Raw genomic sequence first — 11,099 nt, forward strand, 5'->3', positions numbered from 1 at the left:
CACTGGAAGACAGACACACATCTACTGCTATTCAGTAATCTGATAAATCTAGTATCAAAAGAACATAGCTATTATATCCAGTCAACATTAAAGCACTGAGCTCTCATTTGTACTCCAGAAAGACTGAAGTTCACATGGAACAAATGCTGCATAGTTTCCTCATCTTGTCTCATTTACACTTTTTGGTCAACTCACTGGTCAAATCCAATGTATTTCTGACAACTGCTTAAACCTTGCTGAAACATCTGCCCAGGCAGAAGTCATTACTGCATTTAGTGCCATAATTTGTTCTTAAGTTGTCACTAAAGTATCATTAACGCAATCTTAACTGAAAAATACTGCATCTCAACAGCATTTCATGAAGTTGCTTGTGTCCCTACTCTCGTATGGGATACCCGTTTAGAAATTATGGCCTTTACTATGCAATAACAGGAAAAAAAGAAAAGAAAGAAAAAAAATAAAACAACAACAAAAAAAGAGTTGAACTGCTGTCAAACCCATTGAAAAGCAGACTATTTTACTCATATATTAAAAATAATTTACTTTCCCAAAATAATGTACAATTAGAAGCAGTTCACACTATTTTAAAACTGAGCTGGAAAGTGTTTGAAGAAAAACTAGTAAGCCTGAATCACATTGCACTGAAACAATATGCTGAAATGCTTTATATTCCTGACTTGCAGCAAAACTGCTTGTAACCATGAATTTTTATTTAGTAAGCGCACTAAGGTAGGCTGTCAGACACACAGTCTCTGTTTACTTCCTCCTGCTACCTCCACTGCCTGCAAGCATGGTGGCAACCCGAATGAAGATGTTCAGTGTATCTGTGTAGATACCCATGCACCTAGAAAACAGGAAATCAAAATTAATTACTGTTGAACAGAAATAGTATTATTTGGTGTTTCGTACCATTACACTTCATTTTTAAAAGCCTTCATGAAGCATCTCTAACAAAACCCAACTATGACTGTCCTCAATGCTTGGTATGTCAAAAAACCTCTGTATTTTTGTTCTACCATCTGTACCGTAAGAAATAGCACGCTGTTCTCATACAGGAGCTGTCTGCTTTTATGCTGTACTTTGATCTGTTTAGCTCCAAGAATTTTGAAGGAGGTCAGTATTATTCTATTTTAATTATAGGAAACCAGAATCAAGGAGATTAACAATTCAATTAAGATCAGACAGACAACACTTACAAGGAAGTTATGCGTACTGAGAGTCAATTAATCCTTCTTTCCCTATCTGTCACACTGCTGAAGCTCTTTTATTTAGTGACAAAGGCTAGTGAATATTAAATGACTAAGAAAGAGTTAGCATTTTTTGTCTCAGCCAATACTGACAGATATTTTCAGAAAACAGCTATAAATTCTCCCAACAATGCTTTAGAAAACAAAACTGCTTTTTGGAAGTGTTGCTGGAGGCATGTCACACCACATTCAACCCCGTTTTTCTCATTTCAGGCAGATGCTTTCAGCTTTAACTCCACTAGCTATTTTCACACCACATCTTTAAATGCTGTGATACTTCACATTTAATAGCAATTCATTTTTGAACAGTAAGTGAATGGTCTGGCTATTTTTAAAAGCATACTCTGATATGGCCTGAAGCCAATTCTTACAGAGTCATTGAGATCAGCTGCATTAACACAAAATACTTACGCATTGATTGGATCATATTTTGTTACTCCATAATATGGAATAGTTTCTGCATGCTTAATAACATGCTGCGTATCGTAGAGCAGGAACATGCCAAAGAGTACTAATCCACCATAAACAGCTACCGAATACAAGCCGGCACCAAAAGCAGAAGTGGGAGGCAAGAACATGGATCCTGGTGAGGAATGTACAATAGTATTAAAGACAGTAATTATCTGTATCTGCTAGTCTGAGCTGGGTCAAACGGTGGTTACTATAGCACACGTTTTTCAACGAGTATTCAATTCTCAATTTGTGGTGCTTTTTTGATACCAAGAGCTTTAATACACAAGCTGAAGATGTCACATATACAACCTGATCCAGTAATTTTGAACACCCTAGGGAATCACATGTACTTCACATGAAAGTACTTCTGTCCCTAGGACTACAACTATATCTAGAAAAACAAAAGGGCGAAGAACAAAAGGACCAAGAACTAAGATCATATTTACTGTCTTACCTACCCAGTAGCAGTAACTAAAAATACAAGCCACCACTATTGGCCATTTTTAAGATTAACGTGCCAGAACCGTAACTTGACATTTGCTTTCAAGAACACATTTAACAGAGTGTTTTCTGCTGTGCTAGGCTTGCAAGGGCTATTTACAGCATATCTTAACTAGACAGACCAATCTGCAATTAAACATGAGCTGCATCATAGCAGTTTTATTTTATAACCTACTTTATCTGATAGTATTAAACAGTATTTTACCAATTGAAGAGGCAAGAACAAAGCCTAAGCCTATTCCCAGGGGTCCTCCCATGTTTAGAAATTTTTCACTCGGAGCACACATGGCAACAGTTGAGAGCCCTCCAACAATTCCAGCAGTATACCAGGCAGCTCTGATCAGCAAAGGGCCACCCAAGAAGGCTAGGGGAGCCACCACTGCACCCATGACACCTAGCAAAGGAAAAGAAACCAACACCCATTAGATTTGGAACAGATCTGGTAAAAACACCACCTACCAAAACGTATTTTTTTTTTCTAGTCAGGTAACATGGCTCAAACTAATCCACTTACATGACAAAATATAAACACACCTGAACATGCACCCACCTAGAAGGGATCACAATAAATTAGCAACCTTAAATTCTATGCCTTACTTTTATCTAGCTCTGGAGAACTCTTCAGGGAGCTGGTCTTTGGAGAAAGACTAACAACAGTCAACATACTGATAGGTTCAGAAGAGAGCTGGTAAGAGATAACCTGGCACAGACTGATCAGCTACGTAATAGCCATAGGAGCACTCAACAACGAAAAGCAGAATGGATTTCTGTTACAATAATTACTTGGGCAATAATTGAGTAATTAAGTCAGACTTTTTGCTAGAGTCTTGTATGAAACCTCTTATGTAGTCCATTAACATCACATTAGGTTTTCAACTTAGCAATCCCCACAATAAACACAATTTCTTCTTGGTCAAAATGTTAGCTCTGGAGAGGTAAATACGATTCCAGTGCCTAATGCACATATGTCTTTCCCGAACCATGAATTATTTCTGGAAAAACAGTTCTGAAAAATAATAGCCACTGTTATTTGAAGAAGGTGTATCACTAGTGAGAAAATGATCCATAGTCACAGCTTACATACCTGATGGGAAGGAACATGTATTTAAGCAGCTGCAGTTTAATACTAAAAAAATACCATTTTTCTAGTCAAGTTTTCAAATGCTTTCTTATCCTGCAGAGTTGAAGAACAGCAAGTATAGTGCTTACAGAAGCTATGGTGCCAGAAAGCAATCACAAGCCCAAAGCAGCTATGAGATCAATTAATTCTATCCAATGTGGAATATACATATCTCAGTTTTGAGCATGACTTTTAGAAGATTATGAAAAAACACTGTATTATGGATACACAAGAAATTTTCCTGACATTCAGGTCTCTGGTAAAAATCCAACTCTCCCACAGCAGTATATAAAAATTTACCTTAAAGTCAAAGTTCTGTTAAATTAGGAACCTGGTCACAGTGAAGAACAGACATCTCTACAATGAATATCACATACCTGAATGCATCATCCAAGCCAAATGTTTAGCTGCTGGACTGTTTTCATAGGATATGGACCTGACCAACATTCCAGCACCAATCATAGCTGCAAAAGTTGCACCTATTGCCTGTAAAAAAAGCATTACAGAGCTCAAATTAGCATCAGGACATACACTCTGTTCTCACCTCCTACTCTAAAGTCAGTAGCATAAATCTGAAAAGAACAACCTAATTCGTAATTGGGGTGTTTGTCTAATTTACTCCTGTAAGGTTACAGCCAAATGCTTGTAGATCCTAGCTTGCAGTAAGTTCCCATTTTATTCAGTGTTCTAGGAACCTGTTTAGCAGTATAATGGCAATAATCTCTTAGTTGTGCAATGTAAGAGCAGGAAAACATACAGTTCTGCCACTACTCTGGTCCTTATTAAAGTACCTCAAATGTTAGCCTTAGTTTTTTCTTGTACATTTCTCTACACAAAGCTAATACTCAGTTCACATGCTTTTGCCATCAATGATTTTTAAACCTCACTGCCTCCTCTTACTGATGATTCCAAGCAGAATTGTCCAGGAGCTAGCACACTGGTCAAAAATGTACAATTTTGGTTATCACCCAGGATGCATTATTAATCTCCATAAATTATGTAAATGTTGGCATTTAGCTATTATCATTCAACTCCATGTAACACACAGAGTACGTACTACTAAGAAGACACATTTTGTTAGCAGTATGCCTCGATGATTTGCCTACCAGTATCATTTCAGTCCTGGCAAACAGGAGACGGCTTTCAAAGAGCTATACAGAAAAGCACAGGGAGGAGTAGGAATGCACACAACATCCGTTTCCATTTTAGAGAGTGATAGAAACAGCATCATTAGCCTCAGATGACTATTTACAACAGATTCTTACTTGCATATAGCTGGTAAGGATAGCACAGCATGGATTTTTTTTTCTTATATAATTTGTCTCTGACAAACTATAAAGTAGCATACAAGGTGCACATCAGCATGTAGTTAGAATCACCAAATCCTAAACCACAGAATATCATTAGCATACTTACATAATCTTAATGGATATGGAGATCAGTGTAAGTGAAGTTTTGACTTATTTTTCACCAAGTAATTTACATTTAATATTTTCATATCAACCACCACATTTGGGGTAATTTCCCAGTAAATGCTTTTATTTTTATAACATAAGCTTACCAGCCAGGATCCTTTTGTCATAAGGCTCATGAGTGCTGGAGATCTGCTTACTGCTACAGCAGACAGTGCCGTCAAGCCAATGCTTCCCGCAAAGTACATATAAGTAGTTTGAATTCTGTCTTTCACATACTGTGGCCAAATACTGAAAAATAAGCATATAACTTCTAAGTCATGCACAGCTGTGAGATTACCAGTATCAGACTAAAGACTAACTAAAACCACAATCAAGTTGTTAAATATATTCATAGCTATTGATATAAGTAAGGTTCCATAAAAGCAGTGTGCTCTAACAACTTCTGCCATGAATTCATCTTGTAACAGGGGCTGAAGTTTTAAATCTTGCTAGTCTAATGTAACGTAACTCCCTAGAAACACTGCAAATTGCAAATAATGGTAATTACAGTTTGATTCTAAGGAGAAAGGATACAGGGGAAACACAAACTGGTTTAAGGAAAATGCCTACAGAATGTGTACTGAGCACTAAGTAGCCTGCTAGGCAGCTCACAAATTGCTGAGTCACAGTCCACATGATTATCTGACTTAACAGGCATGAACGTCATTTTGAGAGCTCTAACAATAGCAAAAGACTTAGACATTACGAATGAGTTTCTGCAGTAAGGCTTGGGCATACTATGGACAGTAAGCTTTCCCCGCTAACACCAAACAAACATAATGCACACATTTTCTCCCATTCCACTCTTTTGGCCCATTACATCAAGGCTTTTGGAGAAAAAAAACCCCACTCTTCCTCTACTCTCTTCTTGTGAGGCCTCTACTCTGCTCTTGTGAGTATTGTGTCCAGTTCTGGTGTCCTCAACATAAAAAGGACATGGAGCTGCTGGAGCAAGTCCAGAGGAGGGCCACAGGGATGGTAAGAGGGCTGGAGCACCTCCGGTATGAAGACAGGCTGAGGAAGTTGGGGCTGTTCAGCCTGGAGAAGAGAAGGCTGCGTGGAGACCTCATAGCAGCCTTCCAGTAACTGAAGGGGGCCTATAAGGATGTTGAGGAGGGACTCTTCATTAGGGATTGTAGTGGTAGGACAAGGGGTAATGGCTTTAAACTTAAACAGGGGAAGTTCAGGTTAGATATAAGGAAGAAGTTCTTTCTTTACTGTGAGAGTGGTGAGGCACTGGAACAGGTTGCCCAAGGAAGTTGTGAATGCTCCAACCGTGGCGGTGTTCAAGGCCAGGTGGGACAGAGCCTTGGGCGACATAGTTTAGTGTGTGGTGTCCCTGCTCATGGCAGGAGGGTTGGAATTAGATGATTTTAAGGTCCTTTCCAACCCAAACCATTCTATGATTCTATGAAAAAACCTCAAACACAGATAGATGTATTAATGAAAAGTTTTTCACACATCAAAGTTTTAAGTAAAATATATTTATTAGACCACAGCTTATGCCAAGATGAGTAGTGTGTTCCAAGGAGACCCTCTTTCCAACATGCTGTATTGAAATTTAACAAACAGTCTCACAGGAACACCTGGCAAAGTGGTCTTAACAGGTTTTACGGAAGACTACCCTTCATAAATTATCTGTGGCACATCTCATAAGACATATTTATCTACTGTTCACAAACTTCAAATTTAGCAAAACAAGTCACTTAAGTCAATATCCACTTAAACCTGGGTAATTTAAATTTTGCTTTCAGTTACATGCTTTAAAATCCTGTACAGAAAAAAGTGAGGGCTTTCTGTTCAGAGCTTAAAAAAAACACCATAAGCTATGTGTACACTGGGTGATACCAGCAAAAGAAGAGGCGTATAAAGAGGAGGGAGATTCGCTTAATATATTCTTCACTTAAAAGAAAAAGCCATCTTACTTACGCGGCTTTTTCAATAGCTCCAATCTCACTGGACATGCCCATTCCATAGTAACCGAGGGCCCCCAGGCCAACAGCAGCCCCTCCAGCAACAATAAGTTTCCCCAGGCGATCAGCTGTATAAAGAAAAAAAAAATAAAAATCCATGGTCTTATCAACGTTTTTTCTTGAATAGTAACATCCTCACAAGTTTTGTTGTGGCAGCAATAGCTGATTCATGTTAAGACTTCTTTCTTAAAGCTCCACTTAATTTCAAGTTGCCAGTTGTCAATGAGCTACATGTGAAAAACTATAGATTCACCCTACCAACACAATGTAACTTCATAAAACAGAGTAAGAAATAAGAGACCAACTAGGGACATGCCAGGTTTACTGACCTTCATTAGTGACAGCAAGTCCAACATAGAAAACAGTTAGGTTCTCCAACAGAAGAGCTCACCTGTCAGCTGATTTAGTATATCATTTCACTACCCAACTCGCTATAGAACAGGAGAAAAACTACATGTTGCGTTCTTTCCTCTCATTTATCTGCCCTTAAGTATCTGCTCCATCCAAGGCTCTTTGGCAGCAATTGGATCCAAGTATGTTTGAAAAAGTATTTCCAAAGCTCATGAACAACTCCACATGATCTACCATCAGGTTCTACTGTCTGATTTTTAGACATACTGCCTATATGCCAGGTATCAGATTACTGCTACTAATAGAAATATCAATCATAAAATATTGTTGTAATAGAAAAGCTGCTGAGACCAAAGACTTTCAGCTGTGTAACTCCCTTTAAGTCTATGTGTTTTCCTAACACACTATAGCCAAGACACTAGCCAATCTACATATATTTTGTCAATTCAGTGCTATTATAGGATATTTGCAAGTCTGTTCTGCCAAATACTGTTATCTAAAAAATCCCTTTGTAATCCACTGGAATTACAATCCACACTAGCTGTACTAACAAGCACTGTAAGACAATGCCCTCCATAACACCAGAAACATTTTTTTGCAAACTCTACATGCCGTACAAAAATCCTTCCTTTAAACACTATACAATGTAGATGTAACAAAGCAAGTGTTAGCATACTTTTGAATATCTGCAATCAAATCTCCACTAAGAGACAACCATTTTGACTGAACAGTTCTCAACAGCAGCTTAAAGAAAAGACATGGAATTTCTCTATACTGTGACACACTTGCAGTTTTAAACTCTACAAGGAAAGACAAGCAGAGAAACTGTCTCCAGTTGTTTGAGGGAGATCCCTAAGCAAACTTACACATGAAATAACATTCTCAGTTTCTTTAATGGTTTGAAGGAAACTCAATTCCTTCAAGGAAATTTTAAGTTAAGCTTCTAAGATTCTCAGTATTTAAAGCAGAGCTACCTTACCTTTAAGCGCAGTTTCTGCAGATGGCTCAAATGCTGCTTCTTTAATTTCCTGGCCAATTTTTCCACGCCTTACACCTGTTCTTACTCTGGTGGCATAACACTGTTAGATTCAGAAATAACATAAAAAAGACTAAATGAAGTAAGATAGAAGACATTTCTTACCAATTTACTTGCTACACTTAAAATTGTTACATAGCTTCTTAATTATCCCTGCTTACCGCGCAAAGAAGTAACTGTGTTCAAGGAAAACAACTGAACATTAAAGTTTAGGAACTGTTGTGAGTAATAGTCACACATTCTAGTAGTACAGCACCAATGCAGAGAATTTCAGAAACTGAAGTTTTCAGTTAGCATTTCTTTTACTTTAGTCCCACAAGGTGGGGTTTTTTTAATATAAAACCATACTCTTCACTTTTTTGTTTTGTAAAAAAAATTATGTTGCTTTCTATGTAAGAACACTTTTTATGTATACACTTTTCTTGGACAATACTTACACCTTACAGACACTGAATCTGGAAAGCCATCACAAATTCTATGCTTTCAACTCTAGCCTTGATTTAGAGAACAAACCTTGAATGAAGGCTTATAAACTTAAGATTTTTAAGGCTGACAAGCTCCAAATAAACACAACATGCTGCTCAAAGTCTCAGTAATCTGCAAGAGCAACAAAGAATAAACTCATATTTAAGTTCAGGAACAACTTTTGAAGTTTCCTTACCATTTTTTTCCAGGAGTTTCTAAATTATTATACAGGCACCTGAGCAACCAAAGGCTCACTCAAAGCTGTGAGTTTGTTTTAACACCAAAACCTGAAATCTACAAGCCATAAGAACAATAAAATTCAAGTTTACCACAGCATTTCAGTTTTGCTGTGTTTTGTATCTAACAAAATTTAACATATTAATAGTTGTCACCTGAGCAGAAAGCATGTATGAAACATCTTCCCTAAATGAAGAATAAACAGACAGTGCCTTAGGATGATGACAGTCCAGTTTTTAAAATTGCTAGTTAGGCCAATGATAGTCCTGCCGTAATTCAGAAATTGCTCTAACCTGGACTACAGCTTTAAACACGCTGAAGTCTTTGGAAAGAAGTTTCTGCTTTAATATTATATTCAAGATACTTCTATCTAATATTATGTTTAAAACTCTTACTTGGGAACAGGGAGCCAGGATAACATGTCAGACAAGTCTTTCTGCTGCTTCTACCTTACATAGCAAAACCATTGCTAATTACCTGATTTAAATTCTCCTTTTCCAACTTCAATGGGCAAGTAATAATTGAAATAGAAGATAGTAATTCAATTGCCCTTAAAGCCCTGTTTTTTTATTGAGTAATGTTCTTCTGTAAATCAGAGCATGTATCTCAAAGAAACAGGAGGTTCATGATCATTCAGAACAGGACCTCCATGTAAAACAATTATTTTGGCAAAACACTCAACCCTTTAAAATATCAGCACTCAGAACCATTAGAAAGAGAAATGCCTTACCTGGTTAGGCTGCCACAGCCTATATGCTTTTATATTGGAGTTCCTCAAAGCTGGGGAAGCCTGAGTAATGCTGGGTCGGATAGTCTGGCATGGTAATGCCCTCAGGCATACTAGCCTTGCAGCCAGCATGGTTGCTTAGGTAATTTAATACACTTGTGTTCCTGCAAGGGCATGAGAAAAACATGCTTTACTATTCAGTTACGTGGTTTTCAGAAAACAAGGTACACTTACTACTTACTCTCAACCACTCTATAGACTGCAATAGAAATGGTATTATGACTAGAGTACTGTAATAAAAGCTAGAACCTTCTCAAATACGCAGTTCAATTCTGTTTGTCTCCCATTTCCAGAGAGTTCTCTCACAACTTGACTGAAAACAGAAGAACATACTGCTTTTCCTACACGTAAGTTACATCAAAACCCTTCGTGTACTTACGTTTGAGTTACTTTGCCAACTAACTTTCATTTTGAGACATAACATTTCATGAATACTCTGTCCTCCAAATAATGTTCGAAAAGGTGCTTCAAATCTATTTGAACTTCAGCTGAGTATAAATCAAAAAAGGTAACAGCACAATACATAGAGTAGGACAAGTTCTGGACAGGTATTAAGCTATCCTTTGAAGAACCAATTAGCTTTACAGAAATAGCGTTCAGTCAAGGTCACAGCCCAGAACACAAGTTCAGGCCAACTTGCGCAGTTCTGACCACAGAACTGTGACATCACTCGTGGGGAAGCAGACTGCAGAAGTGGACTCCAGACTGCGGAAGTATTAAAACTGCTAGCTTACTTCCACAAACAGTGCACACATTACACATAAACTCTCCAAACCGTTGTAGTTATAAATACTTTAATTACGACTATACACAGCCTCTGGTATCACAAGATGCCCCAACAACCAATATGTTTCCTTTCAAACAATTGTTCATAGCTTACATGTATGGTGCCAAATATAACTTAAGATTATTCTAAACGAAGGCAACTTTAAACTTGCATGAGAAATAAGCACACACAGCAGTGGAGAGCTAGCATTAACCACAAACAAGGTAAAATGGGAAAATAATCCTGTTGCTAAAAAAATGTTACTTCATTTTGAAGCTCAGTTACGAAACCCTGCTTTTATAAATGAAAGTTCTTTCAAAGACACATCCTGTTTATGCCGCTAAATCTACTTTCCCCCTCGGATTATACCGTTTGCAGGAACTCTGCAACTCTGTGATTACGCTGGTTTTGAAACCGGTAATTGAAGCAAAACAACTTCAAGCACTGCATTAAGAACAAGGATGAACGACACCAGAATTACAAAGAAAACAAAACTCCATCAACATTCCAGCGTATTAACTGGCAAATACAACGGTAAGGACACATAGCGAAGCCACTACTGCACCAAAGCATGAGGAAACCCATTCCCACCTAGGCAGGCCGGCGTGACTCCACTAAGGGGACAGGGACGCGCCCACCGCCTACCTCAGGCCTAGGCCTGGGCTAGGCCGCGGGCCCTCACTTGCTCCTGACTGGCTCCCTATTCGCA

The 11,099-nt window shown here is 38.1% G+C and overlaps 1 protein-coding gene across 1 annotated transcript; it reads right to left on the reverse strand.

The window, feature by feature from the left end:
- Window positions 1–521: 521 nt before the first annotated feature.
- GHITM (growth hormone inducible transmembrane protein) lies at window positions 522–9,740 on the reverse strand. Its single transcript, XM_010017097.1, has 8 exons — window positions 9,568–9,740; window positions 8,079–8,178; window positions 6,705–6,816; window positions 4,883–5,024; window positions 3,699–3,807; window positions 2,407–2,595; window positions 1,659–1,830; window positions 522–844 (listed from the first exon to the last, which is right to left on the reverse strand). The coding sequence occupies exons 1-8, from the start codon at window positions 9,694–9,696 to the stop codon at window positions 757–759; spliced, it is 1,041 nt and encodes a 346-aa protein (XP_010015399.1). The 5' UTR covers window positions 9,697–9,740; the 3' UTR covers window positions 522–756.
- Window positions 9,741–11,099: the final 1,359 nt, after the last annotated feature.

This window comes from Nestor notabilis, unplaced genomic scaffold (assembly GCF_000696875.1).
Source record: "Nestor notabilis isolate BGI_N333 unplaced genomic scaffold, ASM69687v1 scaffold35336, whole genome shotgun sequence".
In the NCBI taxonomy this organism is placed as follows: Eukaryota; Metazoa; Chordata; class Aves; order Psittaciformes; family Psittacidae; genus Nestor; species Nestor notabilis.

Excerpts from the sequence above, each read along its gene's own strand:
- GHITM (XM_010017097.1), bottom strand. The coding sequence starts at position 9,696 with ATGCTGGCTGCAAGGCTAGTATGCCTGAGGGCATTACCATGCCAGACT. Across the intron at positions 8,179-9,567 it reads GGCTGTGGCAGCCTAACCAG|TGTTATGCCACCAGAGTAAG; the intron begins GTAAGGCATTTC and ends TGAATCTAACAG. Across the intron at positions 2,596-3,698 it reads GGCTTGGATGATGCATTCAG|GTGTCATGGGTGCAGTGGTG; the intron begins GTATGTGATATT and ends TTCCTTTGCTAG.